Source organism: Cryptomeria japonica, chromosome 11 (genome assembly GCF_030272615.1).
Source record: "Cryptomeria japonica chromosome 11, Sugi_1.0, whole genome shotgun sequence".
Lineage (NCBI taxonomy): Eukaryota > Viridiplantae > Streptophyta > Pinopsida > Cupressales > Cupressaceae > Cryptomeria > Cryptomeria japonica.
This window is the reverse complement of record NC_081415.1, coordinates 545,082,612-545,108,139: the sequence shown is the minus strand read 5'-3', so window position 1 is coordinate 545,108,139 and position 25,528 is coordinate 545,082,612. Positions and strand designations below refer to the sequence as shown.

The following is a 25,528-nucleotide window of genomic DNA, read 5'->3' as shown; positions in this document are numbered from 1 at the left end:
CCTGAGTAGGACATCCGAAAGAGCATTTGGACCTGCAGGAACATGTACAATGTGACTATTGTCATTACTATTTACTGCTGCAAGAAGAGCCTCTAATTTTTCTGGCTTCCCATCATCTTCCTCTCCAAAATCCACAATATCCAATGCCACATTATTTTTCTTCAATTTCTTTCCAATTGCTTCTAATGTCTTCTTATCAGCTTTAATAGGACTGAGACAGTAAACATGGTTAGATAGGCTCAAAATATAATCAAATCTTTCGTAAAAACTGCATAAAATATAATGCACCCAAAATACCTTCCAGCAAACACTATAATTCTTTGCTGCTGTTTTTTGTTCTGTCGGTGTTTAAGTGCCAGCTGAGCAACTTGGATACCAGAAGTCATATTCATCTCCCCAGCAACTTCTAAACCTGCAGGTAACAACTTCAGAAACCTGTTACTACCCAAGCTTTTACAAGGACAATTTGATAACAGACTTGGTATTCAACTTTCAAATTAAATTTAACCTTGATATAACTCTGGCACCAATTCAACAGACATCTGTAGAAACCATTGACCACTATTCGACTTTATTACCCAGGGTATTACAAGAGCTAATTTGATAACATATTTGATATTCAACTTTCAAGTCAATTTCAACCTTGATAGAACTCTGATACCAATTTACAGACTATATCACAAACAAGAGACATCCAAAGAAACATTGCATACCATAAAGGAACCAGCATCCAAAAATTCAAGAACACCAGCAGGATCTCTGGATATTTTTCAACAGCAATAATGATTAGCAACAGAAATCAAACACACCTTGAGCTGAAAATAAGTAAGCAGCAAAAGTTCAAAATGTCAGAATTTTTTGTTAAAATGCTACTGCTTATATTCAGATATTGACACTTTGCCACCAACCAACTTTATATGGATATGCTTCAACTGCATTGGCTACTGCAGCACCAATCACAGTTTACTTCATCTACATAAAAGAAATTCAGCCAGGGAGGGCCCTCTACAAAAGGCTCATGTCACAAAACATTTTGAAGAGTCAGCCTTCTATGCATTCAGCGACAAACAGCCAGCAGATCATGTAAATTCTTCTGCATGGTATACTGATTTTGGAGTATCTCAACGTTTTAGTCACAAGAAGGATTGGTTCACGAAGTACACGGTAGATTGGAATTTTATATCTATTAGAGGGTTCTTTTTTGGTATTTTCTTCATACTCTTTATAGCTCCTGTAAATTTATAGTTTAATTATTAATATATTATTACAGGCCTCAGCCTTTTACCCCCTCAAAAAAAAGATCTTCAATGGTGGTGAGTATACAATTGTCAACAAAGACAATGTTGAAATAACCTCTAGAAGGAAAAATCTTGTTTTCCTCAATGCGTACTATGTAACATAGAGATCAATTTGCTCTCAATGAGTCAGATTATGCACCATTGTCCCAAGTTGGGTGTCATTTTTGGCACATACAAGAGCCATATTGTTGACAAGAAAGCAAGAAATCCATCGCAATTGGCATAAAAGATCATAGTTTGTATCAAATTGTTCATACTGGAGAGGTGCAAGAGCATGCATTGGTAGCAAAGAGTTCTTCTACTATTATAACTCTTTGCAATCAACATTATGGGCATCTCAACCTTTCCAATCTCTCTCAATTGGCTCAAGAGAATATGGTTGATAGTTTATTAGAAATCCAAAAGCTGATACAGGGTGTTTGCAAAGCTTGCCAAGCAAGGAAACAGCACAAAATTCTGTTTCCAAAAGGACAGGCTTGGAGAGCAAAGAGGGTCCTTCATCCAGTTCATGTAGATGTTTGTGGACCAATGAATACAACATCAATTATAGGTGCCAAGTATTTTCTCTTGTTTGTAGATGATTAATAGGAAAATGTGGTGTTTTTCATAAAGAAAAATCAACAGTGTTTAAAGAATTTCAAAAGTTCAAATCATTAGTAGAAAGAGTGGTTGTTCAATAATCACTATGAGGCCTAATAATGGAGGTGAATTCTGTTCAAACCACTGCTCCACCGACATTGGGGATGAGGGGATGTGGGGGACGCCAGAATGGGTTTCGGGGACAAGGGGACAAAAGGCCTAAGTTATTAAAATATTTAATTATATTTTAATCACCTATATTTAGTTCCTTGTTTAATGGTCATTTAGCTTTTTAGTTGATTAGCTTTTAAGCTTTATTTAGCATTTAGCTTTTTAGTAGTTCACTTTAAACGACTTGTTCTTAATTTAGAACGTCGTCTTGTAATCTCTATATATACACTTGTATATTTTTTAATAGATTATCCAATTATTTTGAGCAATAATTTTTCATGGTATCAAAGCGGGATTTAAAAATTTTTGGAAAATTTATAATTCTAAAATAATTTCTTATTGAAATTTTTTAGTGAAATTTTTCTCTAGTTTTTTCCTGGGCGAATTGGATCAGAAGTTTTTGCAGGTCCGGCCTGCTAGGGTTTGCTGGAAGTTTGTGTTTTTTAGAGGTCGGGTTTTTCCTTTCCAAAAATCACGTTTGCTTTTATGGCGGAGTTTTTGCGATTTTCTGGAAGGATTGGGGGGGGGGGGGGGGAATTTTTTTCCGCGTTATTCTGTTTCGCAGGATTTCGTCTGCAGCGACATTTTTTTTTTGTCAAATCTTTCATCCTTCGCGACCACTCTGGTTCTGCGCTATTATTTTTGCGGTTTTTTGCCCACAATTTTTCGCGGCTAGTGGATTTTTTTCCAGCAGTGTGATTCTTGCGCGCGATTTTCATCAGTATTCTTCGGCAATTTTTTTTTGCTTGCAGGGTTTACATCACGTTTTTTGCGCCATTCTACTTGTATGATTTTTGGGCGGAATATGTATTTTTTGCGATTCCTCTGTGTCTGGTTTTCTACGCTCTGCATTCTCTTTTTGGCACCTTTTCCGTGTTTTGCCTATGCGCGTCGGGTCTGAATTTTTCTGCGTTTTTTCCTGCGACGGCTTTCCGACCCGTGTTTTCTGGGTTTTTAATATTTTTTTCTTCAAAAAAATATTCTGGGCTTTATTAATTTTGCCCCTTAAAATATTATTCTGAGGTTTTGAATTTTTTTTCCTAAAAAAATATATATTCTGGGTTTTGATTATTTTTTTCCTAAAAAATTATTTGTGTTTTGATAATTTTTTCCAAAAAAAATATTTTTGGGTTTTATTAATTTTCCAACAAAAATTAGTTTTTGGGTTTTCTGATTTTTTGCCATAAAAAATCATGGGAGGGTTTTGCTTGATTTTTTCCTCAAAAATCAGGGTTTTACCACATGATGTTGTCTGGTGTTTTCCCGCGTGATGTCTAATGTTTTACCGCGTGATGTTTGGTGTCTTACCACGTGAAGTTTCAGGGTTTTGTTCGATTTTTTTCTCAAAAATCGATTCAGAGTTTTTACCGTTTTTTCCACAAAAATGATGATTTGTATCTTCAGTTTTGGAGGGTTTGTCGATTTTCCCTCGACATCGTGGTTTCAGGTTTCAGTTTGGTTACCTAGCATCAAGTTTGATGGATTCTGGTATTCTTGGTCATTAACACGTCGTTGATCCAAGGAGGGTCTCTGCAGCAAAGTGTTCTTTCCGTTTGTGATCAAAAGACCTGCAATGTCTTTTGTAGGGTAGTTAATAAATAAAATAACCATTAAAAGAGGGTATTAGAATATTTAATTATATTTTAGTCACCTATATTTAGTTCCTTGTTTAATGGTCATTTAGCTTTTTAGTTGATTAGTTTTTAAGCTTTATTTAGCATTTAGCTTTTTAGTAGTTCACTTTAAACGACATGTTCTTAATTTAGAATGTCCTCTTGTAATCTCTATATATACGCTTGTATATTTTTTAATAGATTATCCAATTGTTTTGAGCAATATTTTTTCATAAGTTTAGGGATGGCGGGGGGTCAATGACGAGAGGTATGACAAGGGGTGGTGTTGATATACATATAGTCTAAGTCACCGCATTCGAATTCGAGTTCGAGTTTGACAACTATAAAATTCGAATGAAATTCGGCAAGAGCAAAAAAATTGAAAAAAAAATTCAGCTTATATAAATTATATTTTTTTAATATTATAATATTTTTTATTTAATATAAATAAAAATAAATTATTAACATTTTTAAATTTATATAATATTTTTATTTAATATAAATAAAAAAGATAAAATAATAAATATGAGTAGATTAATATGAATAGATTAAAGATTAAATCTATTAATATTAATATGAAATCTTTAAATCTATTTAATAAATTAAAGAATAATATTAATCTTTACTCTTTAATCTATTTAATATGAACTCTTTAATCTAACTCTTCCTAACATACATTTAATATGAACTCTTCAAATAACTTAAATTTAATAACAAATTGTAAGCGAAGAGAAAAAAACCTAAAAAATCTCGGAACAGACACAACACTGCGGGGAAACAGCGGCAGCGAGGCAGGGGCTCAGACCAACAAAGCACGAACAAAGTGCTTCAATGGTGGTTTAGAGCACAAACAAGACAGACAACAAGGGCAAAAAACACTCAAAATCAACAGACGACCTTCAGACCTTCAAACCTTTATGTCGTACGAATTATAGACGGATTTTAACAAATTTTATTGCGTTTTGATAGGTTTGCTGAATTTTGAACCTAAAGCCGAAAATTCAGTGAACACGGTGACTTAGCATATAGTACTTGAAAAACTAGATGTGAAACGATGTACAAGAATTACATTTCAAATGAAATTTTGGCAAATTAGTAAAATTTTAAAATACCAAAATTGAAAATACTAAATACTAAAATGTCTTGAATACTAAATAGTATTTGTCAGTTGAATCATCAAATTGAAGATTTCTATTATATCAAAAATATCATAAAGATGATTATATCATTACAATGAGTATCATACAATTACTAGCATGATGTCAAACTAAGTACAAATCAAAATGTAGTGAAGCGAGGCCTCTAGTCATCCCAAAACTCCTCATCACTGCAACTACTAGCCTCCTCAGGGTTAAGATTCCCCAAACTAACACCAACCAACCCTGCATCTGAAGTGGTAGCATCCTCATCAACCTACGATGGCTCCTCTGGCTCTACATCCCATCGTGTCATTAGACTCTCTTTGTACACAAGTTTCTTGCAATCAATGAGACGCAAAGCACTATGTACAACCACGAGCTTCTTTGCTCTCCTAAAGGTAAGTTTGTTCCTCTTAAGAGAGTGGATTAAGCTATACATAGACCAATTATTCTCAACAACTGAAGAACTAGAAACTTGAGATAGCACACAAATTGCTAAAGTGGTAATCAAAGATCTTTGACCATGACAATTTCACCACAAAAGTGGGTCCGCCGGTGCCATAGTTGCTACATCCATCTTAGCCACGTTTGAATAACCCCTAAGAGTGGCAATTTTGGTCCATTAGGTGTGAATTGTACAAGCATTTTTAGCATCATACATCTTATCAATGCACCTAAAGAACCCTGCCTTCACCTCATCATCTCGAATCAAAGTAAGTCTACCAAGCCTAGCCTTGTACCACTTAGGATTCAAGGCATAGGCAGCCATATGCAAGAGAGCGTTAAGCTTGTCTCATCTATGTTGAATGATTGGTCGAATGTGCTCATTGTAGAATGCTAAAGTGGTGTCCTTCCCTCGCATAGCAACCCTCATCTAGTCAAGCATAGAATCAATGCACTCATACACCTCTTCAAGGATAGGTGCATCCCCATCCCCATGTCTAATAACTTGGAAAACTGGAGCAATGATGGAGACTGTATTTTGCATCACTCCAAAACATGTCACTCTTCGCCATCTCCTTCACCCTCCTCCCCTGCTTTGTCTTGGCCTCAACCAACCTATCCCACTCTACCGCCATAACCATGAGTTGCAGTGCCTCTTGCAACTCAATCATTCTCTCCAAGAGAATGAAATAGGATGCATATCTGGTCTCAACTAGTTTCAAGAACTCCTTCGAGAAGGTCCTGAAAATCAACATCTTTGTGATGTCCTATACAATCAATTGCTTTGAGAATGTATGGGTCCTCTGCACACATAACCATGACGTTGATGGGTGGAGGATGGCTAATGTTCGTCCACCCATCCATAACTATGTTGCATCCAGACTCCACCCAACATGCCTTCATCGTTTCCATCAAAACCTTGATCTTGGAATAGTTCTTATCCAAGATCGTGGTCCTCAATTTGATCACATCTGGTGGCACATATGACAATCCTCTTGCCACCATCGATATCATCTCCTTATAAATAAGGAGATCGAGCTACATGAAATGGAATGCCATTAGCAAAGAACTTGCCAATGGCATCATCTATTTCATCCTTCAGTTGCACATTGAACAATTCAGCTATGGGGTTACTTTGCAACTTGCATTTCTTGGTCCCCTTACCCTCTCGTGATTGGGCCAAAACACTAGAAGTGGACGAAGGTCTTGAAATCACTCCTCTTGTCTACAATGTATGACTAGAAGCATGAAGCTGGCCTTGTTGAAGTTGTGCCCTACCAAACAAAGTAGTAGACATTGCAACTGCATTGTCATTCAACTTTTTTATAATCTTTCAGAAGACGACACCGGACCACACCTTTTCCTTGAGGAAAAAGGAAGTGTGCATTAACTCTAATAATGTTGCCACCATCTATCCCTGTTGTGCCGGGTATTTTTGATACAAATTGTTTGAGAGAAGACCTAGGATCATAAGGATCCTTAGTAGCATACTATGCCAATAATTCAGAAGGGTGATCTATACTAGCTACTGCACTTGCCATGAAACTAGATTGGGCTCTAGGATCAACCCCATGGTCACCCCCCTCAACCTCAGGTTCATATTTTGATTCATTTCCACTACGAAAATGATTTCTATCTCATCCCCACTCATGTCATGAGAGCTCATTGTGACACTACTTTTCGAAATCAAAATGAAAATAAATTCAATAAGTGCCTAGTTTCAACCTAGTTTAACAAATTTGAAAACAAAATTTAAAATTTGATGTTGAATCTTGAGGGCAAAATGATGAATCATTCATCATTTTGCCCTCAAGATTCAACATCAAATCTGATTTTGAAAATGAAACAAAGAGAAAACATCAAAAAAAAATGAAACAAACAAAAAACAACAAATAACCTACCTCGTGCTTAAAATCTCTCCAAAATGTTGTAGAATCCTCCTCTTCTTTTTGCTCCTTGTCACTCCTCTTACACTTGGACTCAATCAACCTATCTCTTTTCACTCCTTCAATCACTCTTTTTTGAGTTTTCTCTCTTCACCTAGCTGGTAAAAAAAATTCAAAAAACAAATGTGACTAAAATAGAGGATTTGTAATGCATAGGAGGCATGGATGGAGCCCATATCCAATTAGCATTTGACCCTAGCCCTTATATTGCAATTAAAAAACAAAAATTTAAAAAAAATTGCACTTTTTTCAAGTCTAGCAATGAGAAACACCCAAGCATCTTTGAGACACTCAAGGGATGCCTACACGTCCCCCAGATGTCCTAGAGATGCCTAGGTAATTCCCCATCGTTTTCAGCGAAGCACCGACAATGGTGGCCAGGGATGCACCATCCGTGTCCTAGAAACGTGGGGTTTGATGAAGCAAGGGGGAATGCATCCCCATGGTTCACTGGTTCAAACAAATTATGGACTTTTGTGCTAAACACTGTATCAAACATCAATTCACAACACCCTACACTCCACAACAAAATGGAGTTGTTGAGAGAAGGAACCATACTTTTACAGAGATGGCTTGATGTATGTTGGAAAACAAGAGTGTTCCCAAGAAGACCCTAAAGGAAGCTTAGTGTAGGAGGAAACCAAGAGCAAGTCACATTAAGATTTTCAGTTCTATTGCATATGTTTGGATTCTAGACGAAAGAGAACCAAATGGACTTGAAGAGTCACAATTTGATGCTCACAAGGTATAGTGACAATCATATAGCCTACAAATTGAATGATGTGACCGGTGATTGCTTGACATTTAGCAAAGATGTTGACACTCATCTAACATCAAGAGTACTAAAGACCAGCCTCTAAGGCTATATATTTGGCTGTCCAACTTCCATTAGCTACGGGGGACTGATTATGTTCAACAAGTGGAATCTCCTTGGCAAGTACCAGTACCAAAGGATTTTCTTCAAGAGAACCTAGATCAATATCCAGATGATATAGTACCAAGCAGCCCAAGTGATGATGGCCACACCATTTTGGAAGAAAAGATTTCTACAAGTAGACTTGAGTGGTGGGAAAAAATTGTTTGTGATATTTGAGATCATTCAATGATCATGTGGAAACTATCCACAAGCAAAAGCAAGATCACAGTTAACTTTGCTCTTATGGCCAAACATTCAGGATGTTTACAAACCTCCAGTGCTTGAGGAAGCAACAGGTAAACCTAAATGCAAAAAGGACATGGAAACCAAACATCAAAGTCTTATGTAAAATAAGACTTGGGGGTTCTTTTAGATGTTCCACTAGGGAAGAAACCCATTGATTGTGAATGGGTTTACAAAGTTAAGTACAAAGCACAATTGGTGGCTAAAGGGTTCTTGCAAAGAGAAGGTATTATTATGAGAGCTTTGTTCCTCCATTAAGGATGAGCACCATCCATCTTGCTCTGGCCATGTCAATGTAATTTGGCTAGAAGGTCCATCAAATAGACATGAAGACTGCCTTCCTCAATGGCGACTTGGAATAAGTGTACATGACATGGTCTCAAGGTTTTGAAGTTGCAAGAAAGGAGCATCAAGTATGCAAATTGATGAAGGCTCTTTATGGCCTGAAGCAATCACCCAAGGGATGGTACATAAAGATTGATAGGTATTTGGTTCAACAAGGATTCTGGTAAAGTCCTCCAAAACCAAATTTATACATCAAAAGCATTGGCAATGATATTATTCTATGGTCATTTACATAGATGATATCATTACAAATAGCGAGGCACATTTGATTTTGAAGAAATCAAGTGTAATTCGAGTACAATCATTGTCTAGGTGTAGAGGTTTGGCAAATAGGAAGTGGTATTTTCATTTCTTAGTCTAAATATGTCAAGAGTTTATTCGACAAGTTCAAAATGACATATTATAAAATCTTGTCTACACCTATGGAAAAAAGGCTGATCAATGAGTCAATATTCAGGTAGCTAGCAAGCAGTGTTATCTATCTTAGAGCCATGAGACTTGACTTGAGTTATGTTGTTACATTTCCAGATTCATGACAACACCTAAGGCAAAACATTGGGTTGCAACGAGAAGGGCACTGAGGTATGTGAAAGAGATACTTGACATTGGCATTTTGTATAGCAAAAGCAAACATCCTAGGCTTGTTGGGTTCACAAATTTAGATTGGGCAGGTTTTGTTGACGACTAGAAATCCACTTCTAAATATATTTTCAATCTTGTACAAGTGCAGTCACATGGCCCAACAAGAAGCAACAGGCAGTAGCTCTTTCCTCAACAAAAACAAAATATCAAGGAACAATCAAAGCAGCATGTGAGGCAATTGACTTTAAAGGATGCTTTCAAACATTAAAATGTCTCTAGCAAGAAGGCCTTCACCCTCGTTTTGTGACAATCAATGGGTGATAAAGCTTGCCAAGAATCCAATCTTCCACAAGCGTACCAAATATGTGAAGCTTCATTGTCATTTCATCTAGCAACTTGTCAAAGATGTGTCAATGTTGTTCCAAAATTGTCCAATTGACGACCAAACTACAAACGTTTTTACCAAGTTCTTGAGTCCTAACAAATTTATAAATTTCGAAGTAAGCTTGGTTTAGTTGGTAGATTGACCATTACGGTTATTTAAGTAATATTGTAATATTAGTTTATAATGGTAAATTAAGTTGCTAGGATAGACTTTAAGAATATTCTTTATTCTTTTAGTTGTCATCTACTTTTTTAATTGTCAATCTTATCCTTATTGGATAAATCACTTGTAACTCTTATTTAAGAGAGACTTTCACTGCTTTGTTAATATCGAATATCTTAATAATCATTCTCCGTGTTTTACTTTCCGTAATAGGAATTAACTCAAAGATATGTAGAAATGGTTCGTGTTTAAGATCAAAAGTAAACTCTTTAACTAGACGAACAGATTTCCATCCATAGCTATTAGAATACAAGTTGGCAACCAAATCCTCTTGACTATTCATGTTTACATATTTTTGTGTTGGCTTCCTTCTAAGACTTGTTATAAGTAGCTGACTCAATTAGTCACAAACTTTGTATGTGACAACTGGGGAAATAAAAAAAGCTTCCTACTACTTCGTAAGTTCATTGCATACTACCAAGGATAGACAAGGGTTGAATCATAGATAATGAAATAAGCTAAGCAGTCTTATTTGGAAGACCAGAGTTGATACTAAAGCCCAACTAACTGCTTGGAAAGTTCTGCATGTTAAAGTTCATATTGGTGAGAGACTACCTTTCATTTCTCCCTCTATTTCCTGCCCCCATGCCCAACAGCTATGGAACCTCCTCTTCTCCACTCTTCTGGCTCTTTTCCCTCAAGTTTGGTCTTGGAAGGTGGTTCTTCTTGGTCTTTCCCCACAGCACAGCCTCATTACACAGACCTTCAAGCATATTATCTTTAAGCATATCTGGGGATTTCAATGCCTAGCTGCCTTTTCCCATGCTTTCTATCCCCTCAAATTGGCAGCTTTGATCCTGTATTTATCCTCCCGCATCTCCCTTTTGCGGTCTTCTCTCCACGCCAAACCTGACCTCAAAAGTGAAAAATAAATTGAATGAATGATTCAATGATCGGATGATTACATTGAATGATATACACACGTATATATAGATGTTACAAGACGATGTTCTATAATTAGAACATAACGTTGAAGTAAAAGATTAAAGAGCTTAAACACTAAATTAAGGGTGAAAGCTTAATTCAGCGTGAAAGCCAAATTAAGCTTAAAAGCTAATTAACTAAAAAGCTAAATGAGTCGACAACTAAAAATATTAGATGACCACTAAAAATAGAAGACGACCATTATAGAAAATATTAATATTATTTTAACACCCTCCCTAATGGTCATCGTACTCAATACCCTACAGAAAACACTGCAGGTGTTATCATCACACATGCAAAGAACACTTTGCTGCTACGAAGACCCTCCCAGGATCTGCAGAATGTAAATGATCAAGAGTACCAAAAGCCATCCAAGCGAATGTAGCCTTCACACCCGAATTAGAGATCTGGCACACACGAATTACTGAAGCCTGAAACATTGATTTTGAGGAAAAAATCAGCAAACCCTTTTGCAGAAGAGTACCAACTCCAAAACTGACTGCAAGATACCACAGTTGCAGATGTTCGCCCTGACAAGTGCGACCCAAATTGACTGCAACAAAGCTCGATTTTTTAGGAGAAAATTCGATGAAAACCAGAGAACTTCGCGAATCACAAATCCCACGCAAACTTCGCGTATTACAGATGATTTTTGAGGAAAAAATCGTAAAAACCAGCAAACAATTTTTGAAAAAAAATCGTGAAAACCTAGAAATCCGACGCAAGCTTTGCGGATGACAGATAATGATTTTTAGGAAAAAAATTTGAAACCTTGAAATAGGAACCCTCGGAAAGAGAATTTACGATTTTGAGGAGAAAATCGAAAAGCCAAGAAATCTGATGTTACAAATCATCGTTTTTGTGGAAAAAAACGGTAAAACACAGATAACTAAAATCTTACACGAATATCATAGATTACAGATGAGATAATTTTTAAGGGAAAATTATAAACCCTACAAACAATTTTTGAGGACAAAATCGGGAAAACCCTCCTAGGATTTTTTGTGGAAAAAATCAGAAAACCGACAGACAATTTTTCAAGAAAAATTGTGAAAACCCTGGACCTATAAGACGAGGTCTAGCTTAAATCAATCTGATAAAGGTAACAATATTCAGATATTGTGAACATGCACTTTTTCCAAGTATTGTGGCAGCTATTGAACTTTTGAGTGTGTTCCAACATGATGTTGGTCAAAGATGCAATCACAAAAATGGAGGCTGAACGAGGTCAACCTAGTGAAAGCATGAGACAGAAGAATCTAATTCAAAAATCAGAATAGAAGCAGCTGCACAAAAAATCTGAAACCCTGGAGGAGAATTCTGGCACGAATTCTAAGGTGCAAATTTCAAGGTTTGGAAGAAATCCAGAAATTAAAAAATTTCTGCAAACTTAAAATAGCATAAATGGTGCCCAAAAAAACCAGCAAAAATCCCAAAGTCCACAGAAATAGCAGAAATTGTGAATTGTTTTTAAATTCCAAGGCAAATTTGCTGGCACAAAATTTGAGGTGCGGAAAACGAGGCACCCAAAAAAATCTGAGACCAACCCAGAAAAGTTCTCAAAAAACCCACCAAGAATCTGAAAACAAAATGCATATCTGACGGCTCAAAAATTGAGGCATGGAAAACGATGCACCCAGAAAAATATGACGACAACCCAGTTGAGGTCTCGAAAAACCCACCAAGAATCTACAAGAAAAATAAAATTTCGACTTGAACTAAAAGGTCAAAACCCTAGTCAAAAATTGCAGAAACCCTAAGAAAATTTTCAATCTGCAATAAACAAATTCCAGGTTGCAAGCCCGAAAATCTCCAGAACTCTAAAAAAAACATGAACTGCTGCCCAACAAAGAAATTCGCCCACAAACCAAAAACCCTCAAAAAGCCTTCTAAAAAGCAAAATTAAAAAAAAATCTGGAAAATATTCCAGAAAAAAGGCCATGAATTTTTATTAAAAAATTTGCCAAACTTTAAAGAATCCCATCGACCCGCTCTGATACCATGAAAAATAAATTGAATGAATGATTCAATAATCGGATGATTACATTGAATGATATACACACATATATATAGAGGTTACAAGACGATGTTCTATAATTAGAACATAACGTTGAAGTAAAAGATTAAAGAGCTTAAACGCTAAATTAAGCGTGAAAGCTAAATTAAGCGTGAAAGCCAAATTAAGCTTAAAAGCTAAATGAGTCGACAACTAAAAATAGAAGATGACCACTAAAAATAGAAGATGACCATTATAGAAGATATTAATATTATTTTAACAAAAAGAACCCTCTGCTCAACCTGCAAACTCAACTCAATGCATCTGTGGCAAAAAATAAACACTAATGAGAAAAGGTTTGTTACAGTGTTGATAAGATCAACAGAATATTGTGAAGATTATGGCTGTCCTGGTTTGGTGGTTGGTTGTATTTCCAAAAGGTTATGTGCTTATTGTCAAAGACATGGAGATATGTCCTTTCTCAGGTATCGTCGTCTTCTAAGGACACATTGAAGGCCTGCAATGATTTATCCTCCTACCTGCTAGCATTTGGTGGTGTTTGGAGTGATTTAGTTCTTCATCCTACTTGCATGATCCATCCTTCTGAGAGTAACTTGACCTTGTAATTCTGTTTGTGTCATGTCCCACCCTAAATTAGGGCTTTATAAATACAAGTCACAGCACTGAAAACATGAGCAACTAAAATATGAAAGCTGAGCCAGATTAAAATAATGAATAGTGCCAACTAGGGGAATAAATAAATAATAATTTTAGCAATAATTAATTAAATGAAGGCCGACCAGGTATTAGGGGAAATATTAAATTAAATTAATATCATTTATGTGCTGGTCGACCGTCTATATTGGCAAACAAAACAAGTTTATATACCCGGCCAACCAGTACATACATAAGGGCAGTAATAACTTAAATTCTTGATATATATAGCAGAAATTTCACATAATGATTCCAAAGAATTATGCCCAGATTAATAAATTAGTTAAACACCAAAGGGTGCAATTTCACACAAGGCTCCAGCAGTTCATTTAGAAAAGACACCTCTCTTGAACGAAGGACAAGGGATGTGGCTATTCACCCTATCTTGAGAACTATAAAGAGATAAGAAGTCTTTCAGAGAAGACATCGAATGGAATTAGATTGAATTTTAATAATTTAATATTCAGTAGCCATTGAATTTTAATAATTAATATTCAGTAGCCCGAATATACTTGTGGGTTTGGGTATGAGTTCTTAATGCACAGCATGATGAATATTATCTGCTCGTCGAAGATTAATAATATGTTGTTGGTTATAACTTTTTATAATATATATATGACTGTCTATTATATATCTGACCGTTTATGACTGTTAATAATATGCTGTATGTTTATTTCTGAATCTATATCACAGTAAATATTAATCTGATTGATGATACTCTACATTGAATTTACTATATGCAGAATACATTCCTCATATGTTCTGAATGTTTCCAGCCATGGTAGAGGAAAAATGGATTGCAAGAGGGGTACGGTGATGGGGTGCTCTCCTAGGTACGCCACCTCAACTTGGGGACCAGACACTCCCATGAGGCCAAGGGGGTACAGAGGGTACTGCCTTTGGGCTTAGGAGAGAGGAGCTTCCAGGGCACCCTGCTGTAACCTCGTCCCCTTATCATGGAGAATCAACACAAGAAGTCCAATCCTAGGAAATGGATGGCAAGATGAAGGGGAACGAGATGTGGACACCTCACTGGATACAGCACCTCATATGGATGGCATGGGCCACATGAGGCCAAGAGGGATGGTATATCCACCCTTGGACCTAGGGTAGAGGATCCAAGACACCCTATCAAAGTCACTTTTTCCCATCCTCTCCTATGGTTGAGCTTTCCAAACATATTTAAATGCTTTATGATTAAATTGATAATTCTGTCATGAATTTAATGATGCTTAAAACACATAATCTGCTTATTGAATTATTTTTGTTGTAAATGGTTTCTAATCTGTTTGCAGGGATCCAATCAGGTGGAAGGTATTTCTAACCCCGCTTGTTTATTTGGAAATTGAGATTTAGGGCTAAACTAGGGCATTTCCATATAGGGAGCATTACAGTTTGTTCTTGCCCAAACCTCTGGGGATCTGCACTGAGTTTTGTTCTTCTTTTCTGTCCTTCTGGGTGCGATCAGCGTTTTCCCTTGTGCTGATTATGACATTTTTTGTTCCTATCCTTGTTCAGTCTGCTCTGGTTCAAGTTTTTTGATGCAGGGCAGCTTTCTATGTAATCTTTTTGTAAGCAATATTTTTTCTTAATCTAATAAAAATATTATGATTTCATGTAACAATGAACCTTCTTTCCTCATAGGGTGATCAACTGCTCAAGATAATGCAAGGATACAAGGTTCCAAACCCAAATTTTGAGAGATCATTGAGAATGGTCTTTAAATGTATTTCACGTAGTTACACATACAACATATGTTTATTGAGCAACCAGGTAAATCGGTTGTGTCCAACTACAAGCACATCTATTGTACCCCTTATTATGTGCATGTGATGAACTCAAGGACATTGGTGAAATTCAAAGGATCAAGAAGGTTGTCACAGACACAAAGGACATGTGAATGCTCAAGGGTAAACATCACAGCTCCTTGGATTGCTTCAATCTTTTTTTTGAAAGAATTCCTCAAACAAGATGAGACTTGATTTGTCCCCTACTTCATTCTTTTGTAGAGGTTGCTTAAGTTGTAGAAGCCCTTGCAAGTTATAATCAAGACACAAGAGTGGACTGCGAGGGAAAATGTAATGTCCCTTCATGGGATATTCCTGAATTTGACCTAAAACAACAATTCCAACTTAAGGTGAGATTGCAATATATTTATAAATATAATTTTATCAAAAACTGAAGACATTTCTGTTGGGAGTTAGTGTTCACATAGGTGTTATAAATTAGAGTTTATGCGAGTTAGTGTTATGAATAAATGTCATAATATTAAGTTGTTGACAAAGAACTTAATATTATTGTTAGGAGACATGATAATTATTATCATGTTTGTTGTAGTTTGTTACATAGGTAATAGGCTAGTGGTATGTATGGGTCTGCATTGTTAATTTTAGTGATCAGACTGAATGTAAATAACTGAAACTAAAAATGCAACACATAACAGTACAAAACAATACAAGAACAACACAGCAGTACCCTAGAAAAACCCAACAACAAGAGTAAGATCAGATTATATTAAATGTCAAGGGATAGCCAAGTACAAATTTGCCCACTTAGGGCATGAACAAACTGACTTATCTGAATCTTGAATTCTGATCCGAATTTGACTTGTCCTTCAATCTGATGATAATCGCCACCCTTGACTGGATTCACTTAGCTAGAATGAATTCACTATTCTCCAAAGTGAGTTCACTGACCCCAGAGTACAATGGCAGGCCTTCAATGTATATTCGATGTGTCTTGAATTGCTTGCAGATCAGATCGCTGAATTGGATGAATGCATGAATGGTGTGTAGGATGGATTACATCGCTTTGTTTATATAGGAGATACAAGTAACTCATTTGCCTTAGTCAGCTATAATGAACTTGGCGCCAAAATACAATAAATTTGAATTCTATTTACAAGTTACATGAATAGGTCTTGACCTATCATGTCATCACAAGTTACATGTTGCCTTAGCACGTTACACCCAAACAGGACCAGTCTCATATGATTACAAGTTACATTATTGTAATCGCTTTAAGTTATTACAATATGTATTTAAATTTTAATTTCCACTAGGTAACATTAAAATTTAATCAAGTATAATCCGAATTGGCTATTTATTTTCAACACTCCCTCTTAGCTAGGGAGGATTATCATATTGTAACAAAACATCATGGATCTTTTCATTGTATCCATCTTGCATTGCCCGCAGAGGATGGATCCACCTTGCATTATCCACAGAGGGTGACTCCACCTTGCATTGCCTACAAAGGGTGGAAGATGCAACTTAGTGCATCACTGGGACTGAGACTCCCTCTCAGCCAAAGTTGTGTTCTCAACAACTCCAAGTCTCTCTCTGAAGTATTCAAACTTCACACGAGCTAGAGGCTTCGTGAGAACATCTGCAATCTTCTCATCAGTGCTGACATATTTCAGCTAAATGGCACCTCTCTGTACCATATCATGAATATAGTGATAATGAGTTTCCACATGTTTTGACCTATCATGAAACACGGGATTAGCAGACATCTTAATAAAACTCTAATTGTCACAATGAATGAAAGTGGGTTCCCAAGGTTGTTCGAACAACCCAACAAGAAGCTTGCGAAGCCACAATGCTTCTCTTGACGCCACACTTGATGCAATGTACTCAACTTCTGCAGTACTTAATGCAATTGATAATTGTTTCCTACTAGCCCAGGAGATAATTGCAGAACCCAAACTGAAACAAATTCCTGAAGTGCTCTTCCTATCGGTTACACTTCCTCCCCAATCAGAATCAGAGTAGCCTTCCAAGGTGATGACAGTGTTGATTGGATACTTCAACCTGTAGCCAACTGTGTCTCGCAAATATCTCAGAATATGTTTGGCTGCAACAAGATGAACATACTTCGGTTTGTTCATGAACTGGCTAAGAGCACTCACGGCATAACAAATATCCAGTCTAGTTTTAACTAGATAAATCAAGGATCCAATCAGCTGTCTGTACTCCGATGGATCTACAAAATCAGAGTTAGCTGCAGATAAACTCAATTTCTTCAAATTAGTTTCCATAGGAGTAGACATAGGTTTGCAGTCCATCATTCCAAACCTTTTCAATATATCAATAGTATATTTTCCTTGACTAAGGATGTGATTTCATTATATCTTTGCCATACTTCTAAACCTAGAAAGTAGTGCATTAGGCCTAGATCCTTCATTTTAAATTTTGTAGCTAATTCTTTCTTACATCTAATGATGAGACTATCTTCACCGGTTAGAAATAAATCATCCACATACAAAACCAGAATTAGCATTTTACCATCAAATAATTTAAAGTAAAGGTTAGAATCAGCATCATTCTTACAAAATCCTAGACTAACCAAATACTTATCAATTCTTTCATACCAAGCTCGAGGAGCCTTCTTGAGGCCGTAAAGAGTTTTCTTCAATCTGCACACATGAGATTCCCTATCATGAATCTCATATCCTTCTAGTTGCTCAATATAGACTTCTTCCTCAATGACATCATTAAGGAAACCAATCTTTACATCCATCTGAATGTACCTTACAGCCCTTAGCTGCAGCAATAGCTATAATAGTTCTAATAGAAGTATATCTAGCAACAGGTGCAAATGTTTCTTCATAATCTATGTCTTCCTTTTAAAAAACCATGAGGTACAAATCTAGCTTTATATTTCTCAATACTTCCATCAACAGTATGTTTAATTTTAAACAACTATTTAGAGGATACAACAGACTTACCTTTAGGTCTAGGCACAATATCCCAGACATCATTCTTGATGATGGATTGATATTCTTCGTCCATGGCTAACTTCCACACTTGCTGGTTCATGGCTTCTTCTACATTTTATGGTTCGGTCTCAATAATGTTGCACATCATTTCAACATAGTTGGTGAGCTTCTGAGGTCTCTTGCTTTCTCTTAATGTTCCTTGGGGAGCTGTAAACTTTTTGGCATCTTGGATGGTGGTCCTAACCCAAAGTGGTCTCTTCTTACTAACTGCAATGTCTCTAGGTCCATCAGTTGGATCACAAGGCTCAAAAGGATCACAAGGCTCAATAGAATCCCTTTGAATCTCAGGGTTAGTATCAACATCCATATCTTGATTTCCATTATGTTCTTTATCATCATCAATCAAGGAACCTTTAGATTTCTTCAGAGCAATATTTTCTTCAAAATTTACATCTCTACTTACCTCAATGTACCTTTGTCCTAAGGTGTAGACTCGGAATGCTTTGGAAGATTCACTGTATCCAACAAGGATGCCCTTCTTTCCAGAAGGTTATAGCTTAGTTCTCTTTTCCCTTTGGTATATGAACATAGACAAGGCTTCCGAAGATCCTTAGGTGGCTGATATTAGGTTTGACTCCGGTGAAGGCTTCTTCAAAAGTCATGTTCTTCAACACTCGATGAGGGCATCTATTCTGAATATATACTGCAATCTTAGATGCCTCAGCCCACAAGAAGGTTTGTAGATCCTGATCATGAATCATTGCTTTAGCTGCTTCAACAATGGATCTATTCTTCCTTTCAGCCACCCCATTTTGCTGAGGATTGTAGGGAACACAGAACTCCCTCTTAATTTTTGTCTCTACACAAAAGTCTTGAAAGCTACTTGAGGTGTATTCACCTCCATTATCAAATCTTAACACTTTAATTCTTTTTCCAAATAGATTTTCAAATAAAGCCTTAAATTCTTTGAACCTACTTAATACTTCATCAAATTCTTTAGTTTTCAAAAAGTAAATCCAAGTCTTTCTAAAGAAATCATCTGTGAATATAACATAGTATAGGCATCCACTAGGTGAAGCAACAGACATAGGTCCACATAAATCAGTATGAACAAGTGCTAATTTTTCTTTAGCTCTACTTTCACTTTTATAAAATGGACTTTTAGTGTTCTTACCTAAGGCACATCCTTTGCAAGTATCATCATGAAATTGACTAAGTTTAGGCATACCTTTGACCATCTTCTCAAGTGAGGGAAGTGCTTGAAAGTGTAAATGACCAAGCCTCCTGTGCCATAGTTCGCTAATCTCAGGAGCCTCGTGAATGAGAGCTTGAAAAGGTTTGGCTGAAAGCTTGTATAAGCTATCATATCTATTACCAATGACATGAGCAGATTTAAAACTCGATTTCTTAGGCCACGCAAGTACTCTACCCTCAGAAAATGCTATTGATAACCCTTATCTTCTAGTGCAGAAATGGAGACAAGATTCCTTTTAATTCCAGGCACAAATAAAATATCACTGAGATGTAGAGAGATACCAGAATCTAAATTTAATGAAGTAGTACCGAAACCTCTTACCGAACATCGAGCATCATCACCAATTACCACATTAAGATTGGATTCTTTCTCTATCAAGTCTGAAAGATGCTCTCGATAGCCTGTGATGTGTCTAGATGCGCCGTTGTCGATCAACCATGTGTTGCAGTCAGTCGGTACATTACTTGACAAGGCAAAGATGAAGAGGAAATCTTCATTGTTCTTCTGCTCTGCAACCTCATTGAGATTCACTTCTTTTTGCTTGAGTTGATTTTGACATTCCTTCGCATAGTGACCAAACTTGTCACACCTGAAGCAGCGAATGCGTGAGAGATCTCTTGGCTTCTTCCTTGAATCATGACTTGCTGAAGGTCTGAAATCTCTATTCCTCTTGAAGTTGCCCTTCTTCCAATTTCCACCTTTCTTCTTGACTGATTGGGCTGCAAGCATGTGATGATCTCCTCCATGAGAGTTCCTAATTGCCCCCTTAGCAGCCAGTCGAGATTCTTCTTGGATGCAATCTCCCCTCATTCGTTCAAACTTGGGAAGCTCAATCCTCGCACTGATTCCTTAAATGAATGGTTCCCAAGTTGGAGGAAAACCATTGAGGGCAGTCAAGGTAAGATTGTTGCCTTCAACTTCCTTCCCTACTGCTGAAAGTTGATCCTTTAGGTCAGTCATTCTCATGAAGTAGGAAGTGATAGATTCCCCTTTCTCCAATCGGATGTGGGAGAGTTGATTCCTCAAAGCAAGAATGCGGCTAGTGTTGTTGACTTCATACATCTTTTCCAATGTGCTGAACATCTCTCTAGCGGACTTCATCTTGGAGATAGATGACACAATTTGGTCTTTGACGGAATCAATGATCAACCTTCGAGCTCGAAAGTCCTTCTTCTTCCATTCTTCCTTTTATTTTTCATCGGTAGGTTCTTCAGCATCCTTGCTAACGTATTCAGCAAGATCATTCAAGGCCATCATCATACAAACCTTCCAAGAGGTGTAATTCGCAGAACCTTCCAACCTGTCTTCAGTCCTAAGAGAAGAAGCCATGTAGTCTAAGCTTTGAACAGTAGGTTAAACTGAAAGACAATAAAAGATTTACAAATCTGATCACAACTATTTACGAATGAATGTAATTTTAGTGATCAGAGTGAATGTAAATAACTGAAACTGAAAATGCAACACATAACAATACAAAACAACACAAGAACAACACAGCAATACCCTGGGAAAACCTCCCTCTTGGAGAAAAAACCCAGCAACAAGATTCAGATCAAATTATATTAATGTCCAGGGAAAGCCAAGTTCAAATTCACCCACTTAGGGCATGAACAAACTGACTTATCTGAATCTTGAATTCTGATCAGAATTTGACTTGTCCTTCAATCTAATGATAATCGCCACCCTTAACTAGATTCACTTAGCTAGAATGAATTCGCTATTCTCCAAAGTGAGTTCCCTGACCCCAAAGTATAATGGCAAGCATTCAATGTATATTCGTTGTGTCTTGAATTGCTTGCAGATCAGATCGCTGAATTGGATGAATGCATCAATGGTGTGTAGGATGGATTACATCGCTTTGTTTATATAGGAGATACAAGTAGCTCATTTGCCTTAGTCGGCTATAATGAACTTGGCGCCAAAATACAAGAAATTCGAATTCTATTTACAAGTTACATGAATAGGTCTTGACCTATCATGTCATCACAAGTTACATGTTGCCTTGGCACATTACACCCAAATAGGACCAGTTTCATATGATTACAAGTTACATTATTATAATCGTTTTAAGTTATTATAATATGTATTTAAATTTTAATTGCCACTAGGCAACATTAAAATTTAATCGAGTATAATCCAAACTGGTTATTTATTTTCAACATGCATTGAGTTCTTAAAACAACTCAATATATTTAGTAGAGTTGTTGTTGGTTGTTCCCTAAAAAATAGGATTTTGGAATCCTATAAATATGTAAAGTGTTTGAATGAAAAATCAATGAATAGAAACATGCATTATGTTATATTGCAGCTTCTATTTCTCTCTCATCATATTTCTGATTGTGTAGAAAGTTGAAGTACCAAAGCACTAGTGTTGTGCGTGTGGTCTGCATACACATCTGCATATTGGCTCAACTAATGTTTGTCCCATGAGTGTTGTCGGAGGCTTTGATCTGGTCAAATCTCAATCGCCTTTTTCCAGATTGGTGTCCATTTAAGATGTTGGCGAGTTGGAGGGTTAGAGGCAGAGATGTCTATTGCCCTGTCCGCAGAGAAATCCTTACTTCCATTATGAGCGATTATGATTCATGTATGCCTGCGAAGCATATGTAGGATGGTTTGGCAAGAGGATCCACATGAGAAAAGCGTCACATTTGTGTTTCTGTGAAGACGAGGATTGTTGCAGTGATAAATGGGCGGTGAGACAGTAAAGAATTGCTTGAAGTGGCATTGAATCGTTGGTAGAGAGGAAGGCGCCAAATGTAGATAAATGCATTTAGTTTCAATGTTGAAAGGCGCTGCAAGCTTTATGATTCTTATTGGCTGCGATCTCCATATCTCCCCTATCGGTCAACACCTTGAATCAAGCTGGCCAGAGTCATCAATGAAAGCACATACGTTTCTTCCTCAAAGTCGAATGTAAAAGATGTTGTTTGTCCGTGGGCGTAAGGAGATTTTTCAAAATCTCTCTAAAGGTGGAGGGTAGTTTATGAAGTCTCATACAACAATCTCTATTTGAGATCGTCAAACTTGTTGAAGAGGAATAGCAGGCAAGTCCCACAAGGAGGAGTGAGAATAATAGCCATGAGTAGGCGAGTGCAAAGGTGTCAGTTGATGTCAAATTCATTGCACATCCATTTGCACAGTAGTTCTAAATTTCATTGCATACGGATCTGCTGACAGAAGTAACATGTGATCTTTAAGGCCGACTTCTGTTGCAATCGAGATTATCTTGAAGAAGTTTGATAAAGCATAAAGCCATATTTCATCAAGTTCATCACACATCTTCGAGTTTGATTGACTTCACAACTAATTTTGGCTCTAAGAACACGAATGGTAGAGGCACAATCTTGGAAAACCTGTTGGATTATTTCAACGCTTCCTTTCCTCGCTTTGAGCTCTTCATAAAGCTTTACAGCCCATGGGTTGTTGTAAACAAGGAGAGGCTTGATAAAGAAGCAGTTGAGGTAGTCAAAGATTACCACCTTAGGAGGAGGATGATTGACAGTAAGTATAAGCTTCCATTTGTGATGAGTACATTCATGTCAAGAAGTGTTTGTTTTCATTGGCTATGTGCATGAAGGGTGGGCTCCAATGAAAGGCGATGGTTAGTAATTTATTCAAAGCAGCTAGAACATCCAACAAGTGTGGTGATCTATTCTCAATCTAAATGTGAAGGTGCCTAACAATAAGTTTTAGATTGAAGTTTAAGTTTTTTTTTTGTAGTTTCATGATAACATGTTTTCATTATTAGTTATTATCTTTTTAGTGTCTTTAAGAATCATTAAGTCAAGTTGTAAAATAGGGTTCATTTAATGAGTCATGATTTGTCATATAAAAAAAGATGTCATTGCTTCAATTGTAATTGGATGCGTTATCGCTTGTCCGCGACATCCATTTTGAGGGGGGATAATTCTAAATTGAGCCTCAAATTTAAATATTCTAAGTAAGTAGCAAACTCACTGGAGGATGGAGGCACCGAAGGCTGGAGGAAATTTAGTGACCTCTCGTCAGTCACTAGCGACAAGGTCGTGAAACTGCATTAGTGACAAAACAATTTGTGCCAAAATGACTAAAGCCAAGATCAGTTTCCAGGTGGCAGCAGCAATCGTTTCATATCATTTGTGATTTAGAGTGGCAATGATCTCAAATGGTGGCTGCATACGCGACAACAAAGACTTGGTTCTCAAGCTTTGTAAATTGTGGATGGATGTGTTTGTTCCCATTCATAGGATGATAAAGTGGTTGGATGTGTTTGTCCCCAATCACTATTGTTGGTTGTTTGTGAATGGATGTGCTTGTCCCCATTCACAAGATGACTGGATGTGTTTGTCCCCAGTCACATGAGCTGGTGATTATGATTGGATGTGTTTGTCCCCAAACATTATTGTTGTGAACAAATGTGTTTGTCCCTGTTCATGGTTTTGATGTTGGATAGATGTGTTTGTCCCTATCCAAATTTGATGTAAGACCTTGGATAGATGCGTTAGACCCTATCCTTGGATCCATGGGCAGATGTGTTTGTCCCTATCCTTGGATGAAAGTACTAAGCATTGTGAGGCTAATTCCACTATTGCTTCTTGTGAGTAGATGTGTATGTCCCTACTCATACTTTAGGATGATCTACTATGTGTCATCATCAAGTATTATGATGTACTTTCACCCCATGTTCACACTAAGGGGGAGTGTTGGAAATTAGTGTTCGCATAGGTGTTATAAATTAGAGTTTATGTGAGTTAGTGTTATAAATAAATGTCATAATATTAAGTTGTTGACAAACAACTTACTATTATTGTTAGGAGACATGATAATTAATTATTATGTTTGTTGCAGTTTGTTAGATAGGTAATAGGTTAGTGGTACGTATGGGTCTGCATTGAGTTGTTAAAACAACTCAATATATTTAGTAGAGTTGTTGTGGGTTGTTCCCTAAAAAATAGGATTTTTGGAATCCTATAAATATGTAAAGTGTTTGAATGAAAAATCAATTGAAACACGTATTATGTTATATTGCAGCTTCTATTTCTCTCTCACCATATTGCTATTAATTTCATTATAATATTCAACTTAAATTCTATTGCGAGAGCATGGAAGTATTTAAGATCCATTCGATCCCTCAGTCCACCTTGGAGGTTGACCGCCCTCCTCAATCAAGCCTAGGAGCACTCATTCACCTCCCAGCCCATGAGCAATGCAGGACCTCCAAACCATCCATCTTTGGGTGGCATGCTTGCTATGACATATGAAGATTACCTTTCTCTTTATCATCATTTCTTGAGGGAATTATGATTGGATGCTTAATAATAGTTAAATGAATTGACACTTGAATAATTGATACTTCAATGATTGATATTCGAATGATTTGTAATAGAATGGTTGATGCTTGAATAGTTGATGTTTGGATGATGGATGTTCGCATGATGGATGTTTGAATGATGTTTGAATGAATGATATTAGACATACTGAATTGATGTAAGAATTGATTGTTGGTTTGTTTGCTTGATTCCTTTATTCCTAGCCGATGATTGATGGATGATTGAATGATTTCCTCTGATTTAATGATTTGATATATTGGTAATGATGATTAAATGAATGTTGACTACATAGAGCGATGAGAGATGATCGACTGAGTGCTGATTTGATGTATTGGTGAGTGATGATTGATTGAGTGATCTTGAATGCTTGGAATGATTTCTCCTTTAGCATGTATTGGTAAAAGGGTCAACAACTTTCATAAGAATTAGGTCACCACCCTCCATTGCTGCCTTTTAAGAATAATAATTTATTTTCCAAATGGATATTCCTTGCATGTCCCCCTCAAATGAAACCTTCTCTCCATTATTATCTTCCAATGGGAGGGAGAAGACACACTTCTTCATCATGTCTGCCCTTTGCAAAGTCACAACATATGTATATTACCAGCCCTTGAAAGAGTACAATCTTCATCATTTCTGCCCTTTGAAAGAGTCACAACCTTACACAACTACCAGCCTTTAAAAGAGTACAACCCTTCATCATTTCTGCCCTTTAAAAAAGTCA

General features: G+C 36.8%; 1 protein-coding gene across 1 annotated transcript in view; it reads right to left on the bottom strand.

Annotated features, from left to right (window-relative positions):
- Positions 1-25,528, bottom strand: part of LOC131051505 (26S proteasome non-ATPase regulatory subunit 4 homolog) — a 39,407-nt gene that overhangs the window by 9,634 nt on the left and 4,245 nt on the right. The window contains exons 4-5 of the mRNA XM_057986065.2: positions 298-412; positions 2-211 (exon numbers count right to left, since the gene is read on the bottom strand). Of these exons, the coding sequence (XP_057842048.1) occupies positions 2-211; positions 298-412 (325 nt within the window). The remainder of the gene's footprint in view (position 1; positions 212-297; positions 413-25,528) is intronic.